The sequence below is a fragment of the Prionailurus bengalensis genome, chromosome C1 (assembly GCF_016509475.1).
Source record: "Prionailurus bengalensis isolate Pbe53 chromosome C1, Fcat_Pben_1.1_paternal_pri, whole genome shotgun sequence".
NCBI classification, from domain to species: domain Eukaryota; kingdom Metazoa; phylum Chordata; class Mammalia; order Carnivora; family Felidae; genus Prionailurus; species Prionailurus bengalensis.
The window spans coordinates 55577347-55604635 of NC_057345.1; the positions used below are offsets into that span (position 1 = coordinate 55577347).

The 27289-nt window shown below is 38.0% G+C and overlaps 1 protein-coding gene across 1 annotated transcript in view; it reads right to left on the reverse strand.

Annotated features, from left to right (window-relative positions):
- SLC35D1 (solute carrier family 35 member D1) overlaps window positions 1–27289 on the reverse strand; it is a 51084-nt gene that overhangs the window by 13859 nt on the left and 9936 nt on the right. The window contains exons 8-11 of the mRNA XM_043575219.1: window positions 26184–26276; window positions 10132–10199; window positions 8935–9013; window positions 5393–5475 (exon numbers count right to left, since the gene is read on the reverse strand). Coding sequence (XP_043431154.1) covers window positions 5393–5475; window positions 8935–9013; window positions 10132–10199; window positions 26184–26276 — 323 coding nt within the window. The remainder of the gene's footprint in view (window positions 1–5392; window positions 5476–8934; window positions 9014–10131; window positions 10200–26183; window positions 26277–27289) is intronic.

Consider the following 27289-nt stretch of genomic DNA (forward strand, 5'->3'; position numbering starts at 1 on the left):
CAGTATAAAACTTCTCGGACACATAAGAGGAAAAATCTTTGTAACCTTGGGGTTAGGCAAAGATTTCTTAGATACCTAACACTGAAAGCATAACTCATAGAAGAAAAACTGATAAAATAGCCTTAAAAATTTTCTTCTTCAAAAGAGTGTATTAGAAAAATGAAAAGACAGGCCACAGACTGGGAAGTAATACTTGTACATCACATATCTGATAAAAGACTTGTATCCATAATAAATAAAGAACTCTGAAAATTTAAGAAAACAAAGGGTGCCTGGCTGGCTCAGTCAGTAGAGCTCATGACTCTTGATCTCAAGGTTGCAGGTTCAAGTCCCATGTTGGGTGCAGAAATTACTTAAAAATAAAATCTTCAAAAAACAAAAAAACAACCCAATATTTAAAAAATGGGTAAAACAGGGGCGCCTGGGTGGCTCAGTCGGTTAAGCGGCCGACTTCGGCTCAGGTCATGATCTCGCGGTCCGTGAGTTCAAGCCCCGCATCGGGCTCTGTGCTGACAGCTTGCTCAGAGCCTGGAGTCTGTTTCAGATTCTGTGTCTCCCTCTCTCTGACCCTCCCCTGTTCATGCTCTGTCTCTCCCTGTCTCAAAAATAAGTAAAACGTTAAAAAAAATTTTTTTTAATGGGCAAAATATCTGAACAGCCACTTTACCAAAGAATATATACAGATGGAAAATAAACACATGAAAAGATGTTCAACATCATGAATCACTACACACTACAGCACGTAAAACCACAATGAGAAACCACTACAGATCTATTAGAATGTCTAGAATACCAAGGGCTGGGATGTGGAGCAACCAGCATAGTGCATCATACATGGCTGAGGGATATGCAAAATGTTACAGACATTTTTGAAAATAGTTTGACAATTTCTTAGGAAATGAAACATAACACTTACCAGACAAACCAGGAATTCCACTCCTAGGTATTTACCCAAGTGAAATGAAAACTTACGTTCACAAACAAACTTTTAAGCAAGTATTTTAACAGCTAATACAGAATGGTTAAAAATTGGAAACTACCCAAATGTCTTTCAGTCTTTCAGTTGGTCAATCGATAAAAAACTGTGATATATCCATAACAGAATATACTCAGCAATAAAAAGTTACAAACTACTGATACATGTAACAACACAGAATCTCAGAGTGCAACACAGAATCTCAAATGCAGTATCTGATGTGAAAAGAAGTCAGACCAAAAGCTACCTTTCCATGACAATCTGGATACTACACAGATGAAAACAGATCTTTGTCAGAGACTGAGGGTAGTGGGAGAGGTTCAATGCAAAGGGACATGGGGAGATTTTAGAGGCAATACAATTGTTTTATATCTTGAATGTGGTGGTGGTAGTTACAGGACTGCTGTATCCATTTATCAAAACTCACAGAACTGTAAACTAAAAAGGGTGAATTTCACTGTATTCAAATCATATAACAACTTTTTAAAATGGAAGAAAAAAAAAATCACAAAGATGAGTCCCAGAGACTCTAGGAATTCTAGCCTGGGCAGTTATGAAGATGATGATGTCATTATCTGGAAAGGCTACATTAGGCCAAACCCACAGGCCAACTCCAGCCAACAGATGGAAAGTAAGTACAGAAGCAGGCTCTTGTCACCACCCTTCACTAATCATTCCCTCCCTTCTCCGCTGCCTTTGGGGCTTGGTGAGCACTCAGTAAGTGGCTGCTGGAGAAAAAGCATTTAGGAGAGTTGAAGACAGGCAGGCTCTCAACAGAGACCTATTTAAAAAAGTGCCGCCTAAATCCCAGAATCAATTTGGATGAAGCCTAATAAGTAGCTACCAGTGCAAACCTCCTGCTTCTTGCATTTGAATCACACCAGAGAAGGCTATTTAAACTCTTCTTAAAACAACAAAGAAGGGGCGCCTGGGTGGTGCAGTCGGTTAAGCGTCCGACTTCAGCCAGGTCACGATCTCGCGGTCCGTGAGTTCGAGCCCCGCGTCGGGCTCTGGGCTGATGGCTCAGAGCCTGGAGCCTGTTTCCAATTCTGTGTCTCCCTCTCTCTCTGCCCCTCGCCCGTTCATGCTCTGTCTCTCTCTGTCCCCAAAATAAATAAACGTTGAAAAAAAATTTAAAAAAAAAAAAAAAAAAAACAACAAAGAAACTAGGCAGGGTAGAGGAAAGCTAAATGTATCTGGGTCTAATCAAAGAATCTTTGAAGAATATAGTTCAATTATAGATATGTAATAAAGCATAAGCATAGTAGAATTTTCATTGTATAAATCAGGTAATAAATATATGATGATGTTGTAAAATTCTTTCAACTTCTCTGTGAAATATTTTTGGCTAAAATGTGGAGTAAGAAAATGGGTTACAAGAATGTGTGAATTCCCTACCTTTTTTTAAATTAAAAATCATGTAATGGTTAATGGCACTCAATAAACAGTAAATGAGTCACACACACACACACACACACACACACACACACACACACACACAAGAAAACAAAAGAATATGTTCAATTAATGATTTCCTTCAAAGTGCAGTCCACCAAAGATGGACTGACACCATTTTGATCAAAGTGAATCTGACAGCCACTTTAAGTTTGGTTTTTGCATTTAAAAAATAATGTCCACAGCTTGACATGTCCACAGTTCTTTTCCAAGAAGAACTCAAAAAAAAAGTAAATAATAAAACTATAATTTTCATTTTAAAGACAAAAAGTGAAAAAAATTAGTAGTTTTGTAGAGCTTTCCTCTACAAAAGGTAAAAAGCACACTATAATGAAAAACAGCATTTGAACAGAAATTCACATGGGTTTTAATTCCAACTCTGCAACTAATTTGGCTGGCTAAGTACATCAATTATTCTCCCTAGCCTTGTGATAAAAGAGACTGAAGAGATAGGATATGTAAAATTTGTAATAAAATGTGAAAGCAATTAAAAATTATTAAAAATACTACCTAGGGCCAGAGTACCAATGACAGTCATCATAATTATCATTACCAAAGATCCTTGCTAGCAAAATGGTACTGTGTAACCAGAACTAAAATGCACTACCCAACACAAAAAGAAACTCTACTGGAAGAATTTTCAAGATGTTGCTTTTGATCTACCTTAGATTGGCAAATGTTAGAACATTCCAACATACTCAGACACTTTTAATAGCCTACAATGTGAAAAAAAAAAGATACCTCAGTTTTCTTATAAGATACTTTTATCATCTCAAAAGCAATTTGAACTGCAGAGATCTGAAAATGCAAACAGAAGCTTTCACTTCATTTTGGTTAAGATTATTTATTTGAAGCTAACAAAACAAAAATCAAGGCATCTCTGACTCAGTGCTAAAAATCAAGGCATCTCTATACAGTGCTAAAAATATTCTTTAATCCAAATTTTTAGAAGTGAATGAAACGCAGATCACATTCCAAGTCAGAACTGTTTCAACAAGTTGTTTCTTACATCCTGGCCTCTTCTCATGAATATTAATGAAAGAAACTGGTATTTACTAAACACAGATGTCAAGCAGTGAGTTAGGTACTTTATATTAGATTATCTCATTCTAACAAGTCTAAGGAGGTATTTTCTTTCTTTTTCTTTTTCTTTTTTTTTTTTTTTAACTAAGGAGGCTCCACACCCAGCATGGAGACTAGTGCGAGGCTTGAACTCACCACCATGAGATCAAGACCTGAGCTGAGATCAAGAGTCGTTTGTTTAACCAACTGAGCCACCCAGGTGCCCCAAGAGATATGGGTATTTTCATCCCTAGCACCTAAGAAAACTGAAGCTCAGAAAAGATAAACAACTCAAAGTCACACAGATAGGAAGCATCAGAAGTATAACTCCAAATAAGGTCTAAGACTGAACTACTCATCTTCCTTCCATAATATACAATCCTCAAGTACACATTACACCCACCACGACCCCCAACTCCTACCCCCACAAATAATGAATGACTTTTCCTTTAAAAGATAAATAACTATAGTGGCAAATAAATGTCAGGGAAGGGGTGACAATGAGTCACTAACCTATTACCAGTATTAGTATTAAATTTTCATGTTGATTCATAAAGAAGGTAGAACAGGGTAGAATAGGTATTATCAAAAGTTGTTTATATTGAAGAAATAAGAGCCCAGACAGGTTATATAATTTGCTGTAAATTAAAGAGATGACACTCCCATATTCTATTAGAGAGCTTTACAGTTTCCAAAGTGCTTTTTCACCAATCCACATAGGATTCATCAAACACTTATTAAGCAATAGCAGGATTCATTCTAGGAGTTTGAGAAATGAGAGAACTACATAGGCAGAGATCCCTGCCCCCATGGAACTTACCTTCTAACAGGAGAGACAGAAAATAGGCAATAAATAAGCAAATTTTATAGTATATTAAAGGAGATTAAGAGCTCTGGAAAAGATAAATAGAAAAATAGAATAAGAGGGTTTAAAACACAGCATCAGAAGGGGAAGAGCAGGTTGTAGTTTTAAACAAGGTGGTCAGGGTAGACTTCCATGAGAAGGTAACAATTGAGCAAAAACTTACAGGCATAAAGGAGTTAACCATGCAAGTGGAGAAGACTAGGCAGTAAACTAGGCAAGAGATGCTAGATTGGTGGCTTAGATGATGCTGGGAGCAATGCAGATGAGAAGTGACTGTTTTCTGGATCTATTCTGAAGGTAGAGCCAAGAGAATTTGTGAACACACTGGATACTGGGTAGAAGATTGAAGGGTCAAGAATGACTCCAGGGTTTTGAAACTGAGAGGCTAGAAGGACAGAGTGTGCATCAGCTGATATACAGAGGCTATGGGTGGAGCACACTTTGGAGAAAATAATAGGGACTTCAGGTTTGGACATGTTAGCTAGAGATGTCAAGTGGCCTGTTAGACATAGAAGTTGGAGTTGAAGACAGAGGTCTGGCCCAAATACAAATTTGAGAATTTTCAAGCACGTAGACAGTATTTAAAGCCATGGAATCAATTCTGGAACTGAAAAAGGTCTTTCATACAAGTCACCCTCACCACTGAAAAAGTCTAAAGGAATCCAGTGATATGTCTAAGGTCAGACACATATAAAGCAATTCTAACAGAGCTGCTATTCTTTAGCCCTGAATTTTCTTGAAAACACTGTACTACCATCTAGTATAAGTAAAGGATTGTTCTTTGAAGGCTAGAAGGAGTTTAGCTTCCAGAAAAGATTCCTTAAATAGTGTGTGCATAAAATATGGAACCATTTTATCCCCATTTCTTAAAAACCATTATGTGAAGACATTAAATATATATAATACACTGTAGGTGCTCCATAAATGTTTAATAAAGAAACCAATTTGCAATTAAATAGCCCCTTACTGTGATACTATTTGAGTGTCCAAATCCCTCCTGTCAAAGTGGTTACATTTAAATATTTTTGACTTACCTGATATTTAAGCCAATGAAGTTCGTCCATGTGAAAATATAATCTCCACCAAAGACCATTCCAATATAAGTTATTAATATATTCTACAAAGAAAAACAGCAATATGCTGTTACACAGGTTAAAATGAGCTTTTCAATACTCATGTAAACTCATCCACACAATGGCCCAAATGCCTATCCTTAAAATATAAAATCAGATAAACAGAAAAACCCACCAATCCTAAAATGAGCATAGTATGAGTAAGGCCACTAATAAGGAAACAATGACATTAACCTCTTCCCAATCTAAATCTCCAAAAGCTAAATGCTTTCACTGATAATTATCACAAGATTATCCACTTTCCCTGTCCCATGTTATAGGCTGACATTATAAATCTAAATAGAGAAACACTAGGGGTAGAAAACAATAATGCACATTTAGTAATCTTAGAAAAGAATGCTTCTTCCTCCCATTGCGGTAACCATTGACTTGTGAGGGGAAAGTAAAGCAGGAAAACCTCACAGGTAAGCATCTCTCCCTCTTGTTCTAAAAAGGAAGAAGGGGATGGTAGGCAGTTCACCAACATCAACATTGTTTTTAGAGGCAGCTTCTTTGGTATCTTAAGAAAACACATGATGGGTGCCTGGGTGTCTCAGTTGAGTCAGTTAAGTGTCCAATTCTTGGTTTGGGCTCAGATCACAACCTCGAGGTTCATGGGATCAAGCCCCACACTGGGCTCTGCACTGACAGCAAGCAGCCTGCTTGGGATATTCTCTCTCTCTCTCAAAATAAATGAATAAATAAACTTACAAAAAAATACCACATATGAAAAGTCGTCTCAAAGTAGAATACCTAAAATTACCTCTCCTGATTCCCTAAGCTCCTAGGTGTAAACATCTGCTTCTCTGGCTTCCTTTCAATTATCTTCAAACCACAGAGGTGAAATAAACTTTCCCAAAGTTCAAGCTATTATTCAATTCTTTCCTCACCTTCTCTCTTTCACATTCACAAGTCACTGCCTCCCTCTCCACTATTATAGCTGTCGTAAATGATAAATGTCATAAACATTTTTAGAACCTGGGCTCTCCTAGATTGGGCCTATGGAAGCAGAACTACCACAGCATTTTTAAAAGGCCAAAAAGAAACCTCAAAATTAATTGTATAATGGGAGTGCCCTTTGAGAGAACATTCAAAATTATGTCAACCTTTTCTAGGTCTAAGTTACCTTAGAACAGCTTTTCTTATTATTTGAGGGGAAAAAAATAAAAATAAATACCATGTAACAGTAAATAAGGTCAGTAGGCAACTTGAGAAAATGTGTAACAGGATCTCACTTGGAACAGAGACCTAGAGAGAAGGCAGGTTAATTTGCATAGATTGCCCAGGGAGCTACAGATAGGGAAAGGACTCAAAATCCAAACCTTGCTGCTCGAAATCAACCAGGAAAAGACAGCAATGCCCCCAAAGCAGAACTTACTAGCAAGCACAGAAGAATCTATGCTAGTAACTGAAAACTAAGACGGCAAGTTTCAAACTTTAGTCTACCAGAGAATCACCTGGAAACCTTGTTAAAAATGATGATTTCCAGGTTCTACTTTAGAGCCTCTGATTTAGTATATATGAGGTGGGCCCAGGAATTTCCACTTTTAACTAAGTAACCTACATAATCTTCCCAACATGATTAAGAAAAACAAGAAATACTGACAGTCTCTTGGGGCAGTGACTGAGCTAAAAGGGCTGTGACTGGGAGGCTGATGAAAGAAACTCCCCTGTGGCCCATGAGGCTCTGAACCAGCAAGGGCAGCAGCGCACTCCCGTCTGAAGATGGAAGACATCCTTCAGCAGTGATACAAGGCAGCGAGGACCAACAGCGGTTGTAAACTAATCCAACAGTCCAGTTTTTCCCTCCCTCTAGACTTTGGAAGTAAAACTGATCCCTTGGGGACAGAGTAAATTAATAGGGTTGTGTGGGGAGGAGGAAATATCAAAAGAAAGGTACTGGACTGTATGTTAATAAGAGTGTGATTATATTTGTACTCCATGCTGATAAATAAAAAGAAAATACACTAAGAAATCTTAAGCAAATAGGTTCGTTATTAAAAAGAAACACTGACTGGGGCTCCTGGGTGGCTCAGTCGGTTGAGCGTCCGACTTCGGCTCAGGTCATGATCTCACAGCTTGTGAGTTTGAGCCCCTCGTTGGGCTCTGTGCTGACAGCTCAGAGCCTGGAGCCTGCTTCGGATTCTGTGTCTCCCTCTCTCTCTGCTCCTAACCCACTCACATTCTGTCTCTGTCTCTCTCAAAAATAAATAGACATTAAAAATCTTTAAAAAAAAAAAAAAAAAAAAAGGAAACACTGACTTTCCTACACTGTCCTTTTTGGCTAAAAACTGGTAACAACAACTGGCCTCTCAGGTTCTTGCTGTTCTTATTCTGCATTCACTTTGCTCTTGAACCATTTACTTTACAAAACCAAAACAGAGCTGAGAGCTAACTTGAGGGACTAAAACTATTTTAGCAGCCTAGGCCTTTGAATGCAGATGAACGGTCTCTGGCTTTCATGGGAATTCACGCAACTAACTAGTTATAGCTGAATTTAGAATTTTAATTACACCAAACACTCCCAATTCCATGATTTGAAGTCACAGACCTTCTGAAATTTTAACCCAAATCTAGTTTCCAAAGTGAGGGCAAGGGGACACCACTCCATGGAGATATAAAGGGAAACATAGCAGAGCAGTGAAAACTTTATTGTACAATCCCTTCCCTCACTATTGGCAAATGGGGAATCAGAAAGGAAGTCCCAAGGGCAAGTATTCTTTTCCCCAAATGATTAAGGGCCTACCTCTCTGTCTTATCCCCCCCCCCCCAGCTCTGTCTTACACCTTTTTTAGAAAGCAAGCCTACCCCGCTAATTCATTTGGAAATCTGGCATGCTGTGGTCTTGGAGATTAAAGCACTAGAAGCACAAAATCAGATGAAACAGGCCTCAGGCTTCAAGCCACTAACTTCAGCTCAATATTCAAGTCAACTTGGCTCTCCTGGCTGAAGACAAATGAGCCTCCCTCAAATAAAAGGGATCTGGAGGAAATGACATCACTGGAAATGTCAGACACAGCTTTTAAAAGTGGGCCATTTAAGGTCTGGCTCATGCACTGGAAAAATCCCTTGATTAATTTCTGGCAGGCACCCTTTCCCTATAACAGCCAGAACTGAGTAAGGCAGAGAACAGAACAGTTTTCATGGGGGTTACAGGGACAAGCCTATCACTACCAAGCTAGTTACCTACCCTGTCTGAAACAAGCCTAATTCCGCTTCCTCTACACTAAGATAACACATTCTTCTTTTCCCATACTCCTCAGAGCCAAGTTGCCTGAAAGTGGAGATTATACCCCCTTGAGTTCTTAAAGATCATTTTAGAAACCATCACCACAATCTGCCAAACCAAGACATTCTGTTAGAAAAAAAAGGATTATAGGGGCTTAAGACCACAGAGAGACTTAGAGTAACAACTTTCAAATAAGGCAGGTACCCAAAAGCTAACAGTATTTTTTTCAACTCACCTTAATACAGCCAACTATTGTAGTTGTAAGAGCAGAATTATACTGCGTGCAGAGTACTGTGGCATACATCAAGATAAACCTGGAATGAAGAAGGAAGAGGTGTAAGAGCCAGTTGCTTACTTTATAGCAATCTCTAGCCAACAGAAACAGTGTTGGCCATGCTAGCACATTGTAGTCACTATGAGCTTTCCCCACCTCGCCCCTGCATGTACTGCAGCTTTGGATTTTAAAAATTTCACTAAAAAGAAACACATGTCCATTTGTTGACCAGGTGTTTTCCCCAGCTACCCTCACCAAACCCTTGAAACCACCGTTGTTAATCCTGAATACTCTTTTTATGTTATATTCCCACTAAGTCACCTAATCCAGATAGAAAGCTGAGCTCACAGACCACGAGTCAGGTGTGCACCTCCCATGAGACAATATGACCCCTGGACCAGGAGGTAACAGAGATTCTTAAAGATGGAAGAAACCCGAATCAGCACTACCTTAAGAGGGGCTACAGGTTCACTTAACAACTAAGTGCCACCGCAGTTGGAACGGCCAGATTTACAAGGCTTCCAAGCTGGAGTACCAATGCACCATGTCAATTTTATTTTGAAGCACTTGCTCATCATGTACCTAGCCTGTGCCAGATCTAGTCATAAACACCAACTAAACTGACTGGCCAAGGAAAAAATTCATTAGGGAAATACAAAGGTGAAGAGAAGAGGCACATTAGCAGATACCCTCTTATTTTCCACATACACTCTTCTGAGAGGAAGATAACCTGGTGGAGAGAGTCAGACAGCCCCCAATTCAAAGGCTGCCACTGCCGCCTGCTAACTGTGCAAATTTAGACGATTTACTTGAGTTCTGAGCCTACTTTCTCATAGGTAGGTGGATGGAAACATGTGTCCTGTGGTTAATATAGAAATAAAACAATGCCTTTTGAAATATAATGGTGCTTATCACATACTAGGTTATTTGGTAAGTATTCGTTTCTTGTCTCCATCCTTCTGAGTATGACTCTGGGATCAGTTTAGTAGCCTCTAAGGGCACGTTCCCAAGGGCTGTGAAACCACCTGAATCTGGAAGTTTAATTATCCTATGCTGATACATTCAAGACACAGAACAGTATACTGAGGAGTGAAGCAAAAGGATCCCAGAACAAACTTCTCTAGGAAAACTATCTGCTAACAAGGAACAAAGGCTTACCCCATCACACAAGACAGAGTGAACTGCAGAAGAAAGAGGGTGTCGGCCCAGCCTTCAAAATCCATTGCCTGTAATACACAAGAAAAGTATCAGATTGTAGAGCAAGCCCTCAAAATCAGCTGTCCTATTCTTTAATCAAAATCCCATGGAAAAAAATCCTATGTTGCTCCCACCACACACACACATATACATTTCCCTTCATCACTCAAGGGATAGAGAGTGATGTTTAAGAATTTGACATATATGGAGCTGAACCAAAAAAGCAGTTTCAGAAGGTTTCCTCCTTTCTAAAATGTAATGTGAGGAAGGTCTTGTACTTCTCCCTGTTGGTTCAAAGAAATGGACATTTGGTTGAAGGCAGAGGCCGTATCTGAGATCTGGCTAATCTGAGCAGCTCTCCCAGATAGCTAGTATGAAAGACTTTCTCAAACACTGAAACATACTTCTTTCCTACAACATGTGAAAACTCAAATACAGCGTTAGTTACACAAATTTGGCTGAGGTCTATGCAGGGTGAATTACTATTTTAAAACAGCTGATGGTAAAAGCAAGGTTTTGTTGCTGTTTTGTTTTTAAGCTAAAAGCAAAGGAGTGAAGAGAAATGAAAACGGTGTAGTGATCACCTCATCTCTCAACCAAGAGGGAAGGTTTCCCTCTAAAGTACATTATGTCTTTTACAATATCAGTTTGTTAAGCAAATACGATAAACATTCCACCTTTCATCTTTCTGCCAACCCAATCAGCTTCAATTCTTGTCACTTCAACATAAATCTCATAGCTCCAAGGCTCCAGCAATACGAGGCTCTTCATTGTTTATAAAATGTAACATGCATTTTCACACTCAGGTGCCTTTGCTTAGAATGTCCTTCTCAACACTCTCCTGACTCCTGTTGACAGATCAAACTAAAATGCAAGCAGCCACTATATGGAGCCTTCCTGATAAGAACTCTCTCCTCTGCCCCAGCAGTACTTCCCTCTAGGACTCTCTTTCTCTCCAAACTGCACGTCTTTCTACACAGTGTCTATAGCTTCCTGCAGGAGGACCCACATCACATCTACCTAAGCAAATTCCTAACACAGCAAACAGTAGACATTCAATTTGTTCAAGGTTCTTTCTTTGTTGAGGCATAATATGCAAAAAATAAAATCAACCACTTTTAAGTGGTGATCCCCTCCCAAATTTACAACCTCTGATTATAACTTATGGCGGCGTCTGATCTATTGTCTGTCACTAGAGTTTTGTTCTTCAACAATTTCCTACAAATGGGATTGCACAGCATGTACTCTTATGTCTGGCTTTTCACTTGGCATAATGCTTTTGAGAATCACTTATGCTGTTGCATCATTTTTGTTACATTTATTTTTATTACTGATTAGTACTCCATCTTATGACTATACCACAATCTGTTTAGTCACCAGTTAATAAATATTTAGGTTGTTTTCATGACTTGTTATTAATAAAGCTATAATGGGGCCTTTGAATACAAATCTCTGTGGACATTTTTATTTTTCTCAGGTAGATATCTAGAAAATGGGTTGGCTGGTTCTTTCAGTAAATGTATCTTTAACTTTCTAAGAAACTTATGAAATAACTATACTATCTTGTACTCCCACCAGCACTCTATGAGAGTTCCTATTGCTTTACTTTCTCATCAGCACTTGGAACTGTATGAGACCACTGTACTATAAGTAAATAGTATCTCACTATAATATTAACTTGCATTTTTCTAATGATTAATGAAGTGGAGCATATTTTTTCTCTCTAATGATTAATGAGGTTGAGCATATTTTATTTTTTTTAAGTTTTTTAAAAAAGATTTTAAAGTAATCTCTGTACCCAATGGTGGGCTCACACTCATAACCCCAAGATCAAGAGTCACATGCTCTACTGACTGAGCCAGTCAGGTGCCCTGACTGAGCATATTTTAATGTGTTTATTTGCCATCAGTATTGCTTCTCTGGTGAAATGTCTGTCCAAATCTCCCAAATTTATTTATTTGTCTTATTACTGAGTTGTTATTTTTCATATATTCTGGATACAAGTTCTTAACTTTTTATATATATAAAAATCACACATATATATGATTATCATATATATGACTGTGTATTTTCTAAAAAATTACATATTATATATGATTATTATATATTATATACATGGTTGTGCAAATATATCCTCCCAGTCTGTGGCTTGCCTTTTTATTTCTTTAATGATGCCTTAAAAAACAAAAAAATTTAATTTTTATGTAGTCTAACTTATTTTATCTTTTACAATTCTTGCTTTTTATGACTTTCCTATGAAGCTGAGATTTTCACAGAGATTTTCTCCTATATTTTCTTCAAGTTTTAATTTTTAACTCTACATTTAAGTCTATACTAGGGCTGCTATAAATAAAGTTCCACCAATTGAGTGACTTGAACAACAGAAACTTTTGTGTCACACTCTGGAGGCTGGAAGTCAAGATCAAGGTGCCAGCAGGGATGGCTCCTTCTGAGGGCTGTGAGAGACAATCTGTTCCAGATTCAAGGCCCAGAGTTTTCCTTTTGGGAAAGTTTTTAACTAAAATTCAATTTCTTAATAGAAATAGAGTTAAATAGCCCCATTAATTAATTAAGCCCCCTTAATTAATTAATTCAAGGCCTAGAGTTTTCCTTTTGGGAAGGTTAATCAAAATTCAATTTCTTTAAGAGAAATAGAGCTAAATAGCCTCATAAATAGAAGCTAAATAGCTTCTAATTATTTTAATTAAGTAGGGCTTTGTAATTACTTAGTAGAATAGGGCTATTCATGTTATCTACTTCTTCTTGAGTGAGCTTTGGTAGTTTGTCTTTTTAAAGAATTTGTTCATTTCATCTTAGTTTTTGAGTTTATGGCATAATGTTGTTCCTAATATTCCATTATACCTTTAGTATATGCAAGCTCTGTAATGATATCACTCCTTCATTCCCTATATTGATAATTTGTGCATTCTCACTTTTTGCCCTGATCAACTGGCTATGGTTGAGCAGTTTTACTGAACTTTCATTGGCCTCCAGGTTTTAGGTTCACTGATTTTTCTCTATTGCTTTTCTGTTTTCTATTTCACTGATTTCTGCTCTTACCTTCCTTATATTTACTTTGGGTTTAATTTGCTCTTATTTTTTTCTAGTTTCTAAAGGGAAAGGCTTAGGCCACTGATTTTAGACCTTTCTTCTTTTCTAATATATGCGTTTAATTCTATGGATTCACCTCTAAGCACCACTTTAGCAGCATCCCATAAGTTTTCCTATGTTATGTCTTAAAAATTTTTAATGTTTATTCATTTTTGAGAGAGACAGACTGTGAGTGGCGGAAGACCAGAGAGAGAAGGAGACACAGAATCTGAAGCAGGTTCCAGGCTCCAAGCTGTCAGCACAGAGCCCAGCGCAGGGCTCGAACTCACAAACCATGAGATCATGCATTACCTGAGTCAAGGTCGGACGCTTAACCAACTGAGCCACCCAGGTGCCCCTACTATGTTGTGTTTTAATTTTCATTCAGTTTGAAATGTTTTATTTTCTTCATGATTTTTTTCTTTGATCCATGTGTTATTTAGAAGTGTTTATTTCCAAACATTTGAAGATTTTTCCATATATCTTTATGTTATTAATTTCTAGTTTAATTCTGTTCTGACCAGGGAACAGACTTTCTATGATTTCAATTATTTAAAGCTATTAATAATCATTTTATGGCTCAGAATATAGTTTAGCTTGGTATATGTTCCATGTGCACTTGCAAAGAATGTATATTCTGTTGTTTTGAGTCGAATGTTCTGTAAATGTCAATTAGGTCAAATTAGTTGATGGTGTTGTTCAAGTGTTCTATAGCCTTAATGGCTTTCAGTTTAGTTGTTTTATCAATTACTGAAAGAGGAGTGTTAAAATCTCCAACTATAATTGTCAATAATGTACTTATCCTTTCTGTTTTATCAGTTTTTGCTTCAGATATTTTGAGGCTTTCTCATTAAGCACATTCATATGCAGGACAGTTATGTCTACTTGATATATTAACTCTTTCAGCATTATGAAATGTCCCTCTTTATGGTATAGTTTCCTTTTTGTTTACTATACTTTGTGTTTACTATAGTTTGTGTTGAGCTTCTTGTATGTGTAGATTTAGTTTTCATCAAATTGGGAAAGACATCTGCCATTAATTCTTCAAAAAGTTTTTCTACCCACCCTCTTCTTCAGGACTAGTTACACATATTATAGATCTCTTGATACTACCCTGCACATCACTAGTAATCTGTTCATTTGTTTTCCAGTCCTTTTTTCTCCACGTGTTTCATCTTGGATAGTTTCTATTGCTATTTCTTTAATTCACTGATCTTTTCTTCTGTACTGCCTAATCTGCTGTTTAATACCTTCTACTTTATTTTTCAATTCAGGTTATTATATTTTTCCTTAAAATTTCATTTGGGTCTTTTTTTATGTACTTCTTTTCTCATCCTTTTTCTCTCCACAATCCTTTACCACCTGTTGTCCAATGTCTGAAAAACATTTTTCATATATGTTTGGTATTCTAGTAGGCTCAGGCAGAAAGGTAAATCCTGTCCCTGTTATGCCATCCTGGCTAGAAGCAAAAGACCAAATTCAATTACTGACTCGAATTATAAACCTATCTCATATGACGCCTCCACTGGGAAGCTTTGCACAAAAACCTGCATTCATATCAGGCTCCTTCTTGCCAAACTGTCAATAACACTAAGTGCTACTTTTATCACTGACACTGCATGTACGTGACTAAGTACATGTATGTATGTGACTATTTATATTCATGATCATCTATCCAGACACTTTGAATGCCTTCATGGTTTATCTCTGTATCCACAGTACTTAACAAAGTGATAGCAAATAGATGTTCCATAACTGTAAAATGATGAAGAATAAATGAAAGAAGTCATACATAGTCTCATTCTATGCACTTTCATACCTGTAAACACACCCTCCTCTCTGATGAAAAACCACTAAAACACAATAAAGTACAGGCTGGGAGGACTCAGGAGACCAGCCTCTACCAGCAAGACTATAAATTCCTTGAGAGCAGAAACTATGTCATATGTCACTTCTCCCTAGCCCCAAGCATTTAGAAGTGTTAGGTACAAATAGCTGAGGTGGATTAAACATCCATGATCTCTGGCTTAGTATCATTTTCTACTGGCAGATGAGCTAGACTTTACTTGTTAATACACCCACACATCTAAGCACCTGGGTAGCTCAGTCGGTTAAGTGTCTGACTCTTGATTTTGGCTTAGGTCATGCTCTCATGGTCTGGTCATGACATAGCCCCACATCAGGCTCTGCACTGAGCATGGAGCCTGCTTGAGATTTTCTTTCTCTCTCTTTCTTTTCTTTCTTTCTTTCTCTTTCTTTCTTTCTCTCTCTCTCTCTCTCTCTGTCTCCCCCTCTCTGCCCCTCCCCTGCTCATGCTCTCTCTCTCTCAAAAAAAAAAAAAAAATCATGGAAAAAGAAAAACATTTAATACACCCACATACTACTTGTATACGCTACTAGATTTAAAGTTTCAGATTAAATCTATATAATTTTAAATTTTCTTAAAATGGAAAAAGTCATTTTACTGGCCTATAACTCGTTAGTTTTTGCACCGAGTTTAGTTTCTCTTTTTTTGAAGAGAAAGGCATAACCCAGAAAACCAGCAGGTGGGCACAGAAGAAGTATCTTTGGGAGGGTTATTGGTACAGAAGCCACTGTACCTAAAAAAAGCAGCACACCAGGATTCCGAAGCCCAGTATCTTGCACCACCTCACCACTGTTTCATTATGCCAGCATTAGCTTCTGCGAGGGAAGTTAAACTGGGTGCATATTAAGGTTTCTTCCAACTCTAACATGAGTGTTAGATCAGCTTCATAAGGAGAGACTTTACTTCAAACTGAAACACATAAAAGAAATATCAGGTCTGGGGCACCTGGTTGGCTCAGTCAGTTGAGCGTCCAACTCTTGATTTCAGCTCAGGTCAAGATCCCAGGGTTGAGGAACTGAGCCCTGCATCAGGCTCCACAGTCAGCACAGAAGTTCTCTCTCTCTCATTTTCTCTCTCTCTCCCTTTGCCCCTCTTGCCCACTCGTACGTATCCTCTCTCTCTCTGAAAAGAAAAGAAAAAAAAAAAAAAGAAAAGAAAAGAAAGGAAAAGAAAAGAAGAAAGAAATCTCAGGCCTAAGAACTTTCCTCAACTCTAAATTATCCTCCTTTCCTAGATAAGCTACTCTTTTACTCCAAAGTCACTAAGAGAATAAGCTGGTGTGATGGACCATGAGGATTCTCTGAACCTTAGTTTCTGCACATATAATAAGAGAAATAACTCTACGAGGCTATCTTGTAGAGTTTTTATCAGAATTAAAGATAATTATGGATACAATGATATGAAGGAGGTCCATCTCATTCAATAAATGATGTCAGTTTTCATATGTAAACATCATTTCTATTTTTTTTAATTAAAAACAAATTTAATGCTTATTTTTGAAGGAGAGAGAGACAGAACATGAGCAGGGGTGGGGCAGAGAGAGCGGGAGATACATGAATCCGAAGCAGCTCCAGGCTCTGAGCCCGATGCGGGGCTCGAACTCACAGCCTGTGAGATCATGGCCTGAGCCAAGTCGGATGCTTAACCGACTGAGACACCCAGGTGCACCTTAATTTTTTTTGTCAGTGACCTAGGAGTAGAAAGAAATCAGTTATTTGGCAAAGGCTTCAAATAAACTCTCTATATACCTGAGCTCCTTCCCTCCTTTAGCTCTAAACATTTCTTCTGGTTTCATTTTGTATTTTTAAATCTACTAAGTCCCCGTCATGTGCCAGGTCCCACAGTTGGCCTGCGGGTACTGTGCTGAAGACAATTTAGTTCAGGTTTGCTAATAAATGAAGGAACAAATTGTGACAATAAACAAGTACTACCTTATATTTGTGGAGTGCTTTATAGTTTACAAAATGCTTCTGCATACCTCATGTCATTTGATCCCCAAGTAACCCTGTGAGGTAGAAAGGCCAAGCCTTCTTATCCCCAGAAGATGAGGAGTAACTTACTTTAGGTAACATAGCTAATACATGGTAGGCTCGAGTCTATACACTCAAGCCCAAATTTTTCTACACTGAGCATTACATTTTATTTGGAAAAATGCCCCAAATACATACTGTACAGTCCCCTCTGGGAACTTAATAACTGTATCTATAGAATATTAAAATAAATCCCATGAACATGATTCAATTTACATAGAATTCAAAAATTGAAAAACAATTCTCACAGGATTGTTTTCCCTCCCTAAATACTAGGCCTGTCTCTGGAGAAAGCCACTCTACAGCAGAAGCAGCCTATTGCATTCCTCTGCTTTGCCACAGGAATGGATCTTTGGCTACAACAGAACAAGCAGCAGCCATTTGAAAGTATAGCTATAGGATAAATATGACCCAAACACTACCATAGTAGAATGGAGTCTACTCCCTATCATAAAGATAGCATAAAAAAACAATTGAAGCTACTGCTTATTAAGAGCTTATTATACTTCCGGGTCCAGAAATGTTAAGTAACTTTCCCCAAACCATCCAGCTACTAAGTGCCTGTTCTGTTAGTTAAGTACCAAGAAACACCAAAGGCAAGCTAACATGTTGTGAGTTTTTTCTTCTAGATAGCTTCACATAGTTATCGTTATTGATCACTGAGCCAAAAAGTGGGCATTTAAATTCTAAATCTGCCATTAATTTTCTGTGAGTCCACCATAAAGTCATTTAACCTCTCTAAGCCTCTACCTATGTTACAAATATAGACAACAGTCTGCTCCATCTGCCTCTTGTGATAAATCAATTCAGAGAATGAAATGCAGACACTTTATACAAAATTCACATACTTCCATCACCACTGTTATCTCTCAGTGATAGATTTGCATGCATATTTGTCTTCTCCCTAAGACAGGAAATACAGAAGGCACAGTGAACATATATTTTGTTAATCAAGGATGGGGGGAGGGACATTTAAAACCAAATAAAATGTCTGCCTCCAAAGATAGCTAATAAAGAGCCACTGTGAACAAAATGACCTGCTTGGTCACTGTGTGACACAGAGCTCGATGGGCTCCCTTCCACAAGTCCTGCAATCTTCAAATGGCTGTGATTACAGACTGCACATACAAAGATGCTTAGCTTTCCTTCTGTTTTGAATGAAGTCTCTGGTTCTACAGGTGCTGGTGGTACAATGTAATACCACAAGCCAATACACACCACAGGCATAAAAAGTACATGGCATAAATCAATGGGCAAATGGGTTATATGGACCTACCATTTCTAAAAATTAGGCATTTGGTTTGGATGAGACTTTCGGTTAAATAAAAATATTTGAAAAAAAATTTTAATAAAAAAAATGTGTTCTCTAGTTGTTTAGGTTAAGGAAATTAAGAAAGGGAGTATAGGAGTAAGATTAGGCACTAACATCACATAATCAGTAAAACCAAGTCTAGGGATACAATCAGATGTTTTTGTCTTCTTTCCCAGCTCTAATCAACTGATTCTGGTTGTCTGAACCACTACCTTGGTGAACAGTCAGAGCTATTCCTGGGCTTTAGCAAGGAAGCATCGCCAAGACTACTTGACAATGTCTACAATGAACACAGGATAACATAAGCACCAATTCATCACCCCTAACCTAATAAGAAGCATGTAATAATTTCAGTGTTCACCTGAGTCTTAGATATAACCATTCTCACTCCAAGGAAAATTTGCTAAGCAGAGTCACCAACTTTATTTGAAATAAAATCCAAAGCACGAATGACATATTTTCTTACATGTTTTGAAACCTTATAAGCTTTGATACTCCTTTACTATAAGGTCTAAAAATAAACAAATCGCTCAGTTTTAGGCTTCATGGTAAATAAGGAAAAGTTGATGAATGACACCATTGTATTTTGAAACTTCTTTCCCCAAAAATCTACTGAGAAAACAACTGAAACATGTGATCCTAGAAAGTAAACTGTTAGGGAACTGACTAAGGTGGAAGATAACATCAGTAGTGCAAATGATCTCCAAGGTTCCCTCCCTACCTTGGGAAAGCCAGACAAGTTCATGGAGCCAGTGGTCCTGGGTTACCCACCCTATCCTCCGCACTACTGTAACTACTTGCCACCACTTCTGTTCCACCTCCTCCTGGCTCAGACAAGGAATTGGGACCCAGATATCTTCACTACCTTTGCTCACAAGGCTCTACCACCTACATAAAATCTACATATAACTGCAAAACCACACATTCCAGCTTATTAACAGGGTCATTTACTCTTATTTGAAAAAAGGCATATCCTCGAAAGTAACAATGGTTAATAACATTACTTTGTTAGTCAAACAACATATATGGCAAAGAGAAAGATCTAGTCATTCATAACTGAAGAATAACTGATCAACCCACTTGTTTGGTATGAGGATGCCAATGCCCAGAAAGCAGAAAGGACATGTGTATGTGGAAAGAATAATTCAGGGTTTGAGAAACCAGCCTGTATGGTCTAGAGTGACCCAGAAAAGATTAATAACTCTGGACTAAACCAACAGCCTAAAATTCTTCATTATTTAGTCAGCAAAAAGAGACACCTCCACTTTTCCTGTAAAACTCATCTGAGCCATGTAATTTTAACCAGTGGTATAATGAAGACATTATACAATGTACCAGTGCCTACAGTACCAGCCTTGTGAGATGTACAGCAAGGGGTCTGTTCCTCCTTCCCTACATGAGAACACCTAGCAGGGTGTGCTGTCAGAAAGCCAGGCTCCAGCTCCTGTGACTGTGAATCACTGGCTTTGTGCTGCAGACATTCCCTTATGGAGGCAACAACTAACAAGTTTAAACACAGTCTATCCTAACTGACACTTTGGAAAGCAATTAGTCAACTGATACTTTATCTACCTTTATCTATGTTAACTAGTTATCTTTTATGAACAGTGAGCTGGCTTTTGTAAACATCATTTTTTAAGAAAGAGAATGTTTTAAAATTAGAAGCCATGTTTTAAAAAACCAAATGTTGACTATATTGGTTCCTTGGTTTCTGGTACAGCCAGGACTTTGAGAACCTGAATAAACTTTTTAAAAAAAATTACACACACACACAAACACATTCACACACACGTTTGGTTTCTCAGAAAGCCTCCAAGGATTTGCATTATGTGCTCACTAGGTTACGTTGTTCAATTGGATCCTGCCTTTCAATTTTTATGGTAATTTAGGTTTTTTCTTCCTTGGCCTTCAATTCTTGCTTAAAGACTGTGTCAGCTCTATCAACTGCTCTGTAGAACTCCTGCCTCCCTGGGGAGCTGACCTTTCAGAGCCCTCTTACTGGATTCCTGTCCTAACACAGGGAACTTTTCTTTCCTTTGCCTTCTAAAGTTAACAGTGAGATTTTGAAAAAAAATAATTTGGATCTGATCTTGTTTTAATTTGCATGCTGGGGTCAACAGTCTGCAACCCTGAATAATGAGAACAAATTAATTTGTCCCACCACCCCCAGTTATTTTAAACTTTAGGATTCATCATAGGATAGTCATTATTTATAGAAAAACTTTATCCTTTTCTTACTGTTCCTTTTATAAAATGTAATTTAAGATACATTCACATGGCTCTACAATCAAAAACATATAAAAAGATAAATAGTGAGAAGTCTCCCTCCCATTCCTGTTCTATACTTATTCTGTTCTCACACACACACTCACACACGAATTGGTGGTTACTTTATCAGTCTTATGTATATTCTTCCAGAGTTTCATTACTTAAATAAGTGAATACAATGTATATATACTATTTTCCCGTTTTCTTATTCAAAATGTAGCATACCATATTCAGTTTTATACTGTGCTTTAACAATTTATCTTTTTGGTCTTTTCATAGAATACATACAAAGCTTCCATGCAAAATGGTTCTGGGTCAAGAAAGCCAGGAGTCCAACGGATGAGAGCAAATTTAAGCATTGGTATTCAGGAGTCAGGGAGCAGCTGGGCTCATGCCAACCATCAGAACAGCAGCCTAGTCTCCACACTGGCATACCTTCTGCTCCTCAGAAATTCTGTCTCAGCCCAGGAAAGGGCCCTACCTCGAGAACTAACCAACTCAGTTGATACAACCTACTCAGTTTACACTTCACAAAGCAGGGTAGGGGAGCAGAAGGGCCCTGTCCAAAATCAGACAGTGGTCAAGGACAGAACTGGATGTTGCTTCTGCATTCTGCCCTAAATTCTCTCCATTCTATCCCTTATGTCATAAACTTTTAGGGACTTGTCATATCTGCAGAGTAAATTTCAAATTCTTGTATGTAGCACTTGTCCCAACTTGGAAGGGTGTGACGTGGTGGGGAAAAGCGAAGAGTACTAGTAATAGTCAGGAAATCAGGATTCTAGTCCTAGGCCCTCTTTGGGCCCCAGCTTCCTCAACAGTGAAAGAAGAGGCTTGAACTGGATGCTCTCTAAGGTCTCTTCAAAGGCCTCCAATGTCTTTGACTGCCAAAGCCTGAGCATACTGAAGAGGCTGGTCCCTGCAGCTATGCCTGTGCTCACGATGTTTGTTCCACCCGGAATGTACCTTCTGTTTCTCTTCCTCCACATCTTTCAAGACCCACCTTGATTCTCCTGGTAGTCATTTACTCAGAAAATGCTTCTTGTAAAGAAGCTATAGGCCCTCCTACTTCCACCTCAGCACGTAGAACCTGCTCTTACCTCCAACTAGAGGACTCCTTCGAAAGTGCCACGCAAACTGGCCTCAGTCCATTCAGTTCAATCCCTGCTCAAATGAAACTGAGAAAGATGCTTTCTCTAACCACCTTATCCCAAGCAGCACTTCCCCAATCACTCTCCTCCTTGTTCTATTTCTCCTTGTAGTTCTTATTATACAATTTATGTTTAGTTGATCTCACCCATTGCATTGCAAGCTCCTTTAAGCAGGGACAGGTCCTTTTTTTTTTTTTTTTTTTTTTATTTAGAGCAGCACCTGAGTAAACACTCAGTAAATATTTGTTGAATGAAAGAAATATGATTACTTGTAAAAGATTAAGTAATGATAAGGCCAAGCTTCAGAAACTTCACTTCCAATATTACTCTGAAGGCATTTCTCACATTCAATAGCTTGTTCTGTGAGAAAGCCCTGCATGGAAATCCCAAACAGGGGTAAACCTATAAGTCAGAGAGGCAGAAATGGCTCTGAGAGATGTAGCCAGACAAACAGTAAGAGATCTTTCTGGAGTCAGACAGATTCTAGTTCTGAACTCTGCCACTGTGGAACCTTAATTATGTTCTTAACCTATATAAATCAAGTAACAACCTACCTCACAAGTATATAATGAGGATTGAGGAAAATTATTTACATGGAAGCATCCTGTCAGGTACAAGGCATCATACATTATAGGCAAAATCTTCCTAAAGGCCAGAAGTAGCCTCAAATTGTTAATATGGGAACAGCTTTATTTATTTATAAACTGTTCCAAGGCACCTGGGTGGCTCAGCTGGTTAAGCATCTGACTTTTGATTTCATCTCAGGTCATGATCTCACACTTAGTGAGTTCAAGCCCTGCATCGGGTTCTGTGCTGATGGCATGGAGCCTTTTTGGGATATTCTCTCTCTCTCTCTCTCTCTCTCTCTCTCTCTCTCTCTCTCTCTGTCCTGCTCTCTCTCTTTCCCTCAAAATAAATAAACTTAGAAAAAAAATGAGCTGGCCCACAAAAAAGTGTCCACTCTTAAAAAAAAAAAAAAAAACACGCACATAAATGAATGTCTATGTATACCGTGAAGGAAAAGCACAAGTCTAAAGATACATACTGAACATGAACCCAACTTACTAGAAAACTCTTATCTGAAATCATGCTACATATGCCCTCTGAAATATGAAACGTTTTTGCCAGGACTTCAGATGTACAGCCTACAGACTACTATAAAACTGAATCTTCCAATGGGGCAAATAAAACTGCAACCTCTTACAGAACACTATGGGCCTCCTGGATGCATCAGGTTGTCTGTGGGTGGCTTCTGGACATTGTTTCTGCGCTGGTGAATAAAAGCAAACCCCTCAACCACCTCTCCAAGTTATATCTCTAACAGCAACTCCCAGAACAGGTTAGCCTTATTTGTTGCATTTAGTGGGTAAGAAAACCAAGCCCCATGTCTTCTAAAAAGCCAATCCTGATATTCAATCCACACCAATTTCTTCCTAACCTAAATATTTATGGTATGACTGACACGCACGCACTTCGGTGCCAGATCTTATTCCATCTCTGTAGCATGCCAGTGTCTTCTTTGTGTAGCAAGGACTAAGGCATATTTCTCACATATTCCCAATGAAGATGCTCAGACATACTCATCTGAATTGAACTTAAAATGAAATTGCAGTGACTTGTCTCATAAGCATACAAGTAAAATTTAGGCGTAGAGTCAAACAGAATTCTTACTTCCTAAGTTTCAAATGTAATTCATAACCTACTAAAAGAACACTCACTACTCATGTCACTTATATTTTTACTTTGTTTGTAGGCAAAGCTCCATGAGGCACTTTGTCCCCAACAAGGAGACAGAATTGACCCTCTTCCATTTTACATCCCAAGATGCCCCCAAAACACTTCTCCCACAGTACCTAGAACAGTTTATTGCTCTGATGTTGGCAGGTCTACTCCCCAAGACAACCGTATGGTCCTCAAAAGCAAGAAAAACACCTAATTCATCTTTTTTCCTTATCACCTGAGCCTAACACCATGAGACACACAGTAACACTTAACTATTTGAGAATGTTAAATGGAGAACATGTGAAGGAGAGAATGTTAAGAAAAAGAGCAGGAGATTCTAAGACTGCCAGCCAGTGTATCCATCTACACCCCAGTAAACATATTATAAGAATAATATTGGGGCGCCTTGGTGGTTCATTTGGTTAAACATCCGACTTCGGCTCAGGTCATGATCTCATGGCTTGGGGTTCAAGCCCCGCGTTGGGCTCTGTGCTGACAGCTCAGAGCCTGGAGCCTGCTTCGGATTCTGTGTGTGTCTCTCTCTCTTTCTGCCCCTCTCCCACTCACACTCTTTCTCTCTCTCTCAAAAATAAACAAACATTAAAAAAAATGTTTTTAAAGAATAATATTAATAGTAAGAGTGAGAACAAACAAACATTTATGTGAAACACAAAACGCTGATAGGGTGTGATTACAAAGCAATAAAATTCAGCTTCCATTAGTTTATCACCCTAACTTGAAAGTATTCAGGTGAACTCTGTCATTCTTAAAAAAACATTTCTTCCAAAATAAACCTTTCTTGACCTTTGCTTGGCACTTTTGTTGGAAATAACAAAAAGATTACTCAAATTCTACTCCTTTGCATAAAAAAGAAAAAAAACAGTAAGATGAAATTCTAAATTTCATTCTAATATAGTTAGCAAAGCAACTTTTTTCACTATGAGTAAACATTCTCAATCATATAGAAACATTGCAAGTTGACTGTTACTGAACTTTCAAATATGCATGAATTATGTTACAACCTGGCCAATAACTTCTATTTAAATGATCATCACTCTGGAATGAATAAATATCTCCTTTGGTCAATTTTTTCAAGTAACTACAAGCTACTAGTCAAAGTCTCAAATTAATGAGAATTCCATTTTGCCAAGTCTATAGAATAGCTAACCACATTAATTCTTCCAACTTTCTCATGTACAGGCTGACCTCAAGATTTGGATCCATCTGTGCTGTCATGCCTGGTTACTTTACCTTACATTCTTGCCCCAAAGCTAAAGTGTAAGAGGTATTTCTGTCAAAGTCTCCTAGGGGGAGAGAGAATACTGCGGAAAGACCATGGCCTTTGGAGTTCAGGCCTGGGTTTAAACCCTAACTCTATCCACCAACAGTGTAACATTGGGCAAGTTACTTAGTCTCTCTGAGCCCTTATTTCCACATTGGTACAACAGAGATAATTCAAACTTTCTAGAACTGTTCTGGGGACTGCATTGTATTACATATGTAAAGTAACTAACACATAATAGGGACTCAATAAATGTTAGTTTCTCTTCCCACTTTTTCCATAGCCACAAAATACTTCTTCAGCACTCTTTATTAGTCAGATCACCAGCTCCATTTCCTACTTTGGAGTCATTTTTAGGCCTGCTAGCAGCCAGGTCACAGTTCATTAAAACATTTATACATGTTCAAGATGATCTATGCTGTTTTTTTAAAAGCATTCTTGATGAATAAAACAAAGGGCCTTTATAAGCTTTATAAGGTCTTCTACCTTTGACTGAAGAACAATTTTTTAATAGTCTAACTACTTTCAAAACCTTTTCTTTATTTTGGCTCCCACTGATTTGTGAGACTTGTCACCGTCATTAGAGTAAATAACCAATACATTTATTCTGAAGAAACTACTAGCCAGGGGAATCATTAAAAGAAATCTTGTTATAGAAATCTTGGCAAAATTCTAGGTTTCCATTTAGTCTGCAAAATTTTGTAAATTCTAACAAAATGGTATCAATTTTTTTCCTATGAATAGGGGTTTGTTTTAAAGAAATATTCTTGTGTGGATTTATTTTGCTACTCTACTGTGGGTAGCTGTTACCACATAATGCTAAATATCTCCTAAGGAAAAAACCCAGTGTGGGATTTAAACCAGCATGACAATTGTACAACAAAACAGAGAGCTTCTTAGAAATGCCAAATATTTTGTTTAGATTTGAAGAATTCTACTAGTTTAGGATTTTTTGTTTCTCAAGGATAGTCTGCCCCTATTCTTATTTTGTAGTTTAGTAGAAATGTGAAAATTCCCTTCCTCTATCCTTCTGACACATAAGAAGGACACTAGCTGGCATTCACTATTTTTATGTTAACAGTCAAAGCTATTTTGAGCCATTTTAGTACCATCCAATACTCATGCCAAGAAAAAAAGGTTAGCATGACATTAGCAAGCTAAAAAATAAACTCTGTTTTTGGTCATTCAATAAGCACATTACTTTTTAACAACCCCACAGTGTATCTTGTGGCCACAAATAATAATAAAATTCAAGAACATAAGCCATTAAATCATAATTAGAAATTCCTACCTTTTGCGCATCTCCTGTAAAATATGCAATGGCCAGAGTGGGCAGAATCATGAACAGTGCATTGTAATACAGCAGACCATATTTTCCCAGCTCCTAGAATAGCAAATAATTAGGTGTTTCATTTGGTTCTAGAAGACAGATATACAAAACTCTATATAGAATTCCACTACCATCACACACACACACACCCTCCCCCACAATATAGACAGCAAATCAGCCAAGTCGTTAAGTTTTGCAAACGTCAATAACCTAAGCTTTCAAAAGCAAGAAAAAAAGAAAAAAAATGAAACTTACAAGATTTTTAATTTATTTGAAATAAATCCTTTGAGTGCTTAAAACCAGGGAAATAAAAATTACTTCAACTGGCTACCACAAAACAGCAAGCAGGGGAAAGTTTATTTTGAATATACACACCACTCTCTATATAAACACAGTCCTGAAGCCCTTCCCTTTCCAGAACTGAATCAAAAGTCATCAAGTCAGTCTTGAGCTTTTAGAACCACAGCAAAATGCCATTTAAGAGAGACAGGGGGGCAGATACATACACACATACTCACACCTAGACCAACACAGACAGACATAACTTGACAGTGAAGTATTTCTGAAAATGGATGTGTGAAGTACAATGAAGATTAAGATTATTCTATCTACGACTCCCAAAAGTATGATTTGCTGTGCCCTCAGCTACTGGGCCACATACACCTTCAAACACAGGGAGCCTATGAGAACTCTGGGTCCACTTTTCATTCACACACTTCTAAGACATTCAGCTGGAAGCAGTCACCTGAAGAAGCAGGCCAGAGTTTGGGGCGGGGGGAGGAGGGTAAAGGCAAGATGGAGATGAAGTAGTGAGGATGGAGGCATGATATCTGCCTAACTTCTGTGATGAAAGATCACTGAACAATGTAAAAAGTCAAACTACCTTCTCAAAAGGAGCTTTGGAAAACTGGAAACAAATACTCAACAACAGAAAACCAGTTGATTAGATACAACCAAACAATGAAATATTATGTGACCACTAAAAATGTTAAATAATACTGATTGATAAGTAAACATGTTCATGAAACTGCACTAAGTGAAAAACAGACTAGAAAACATTATATATT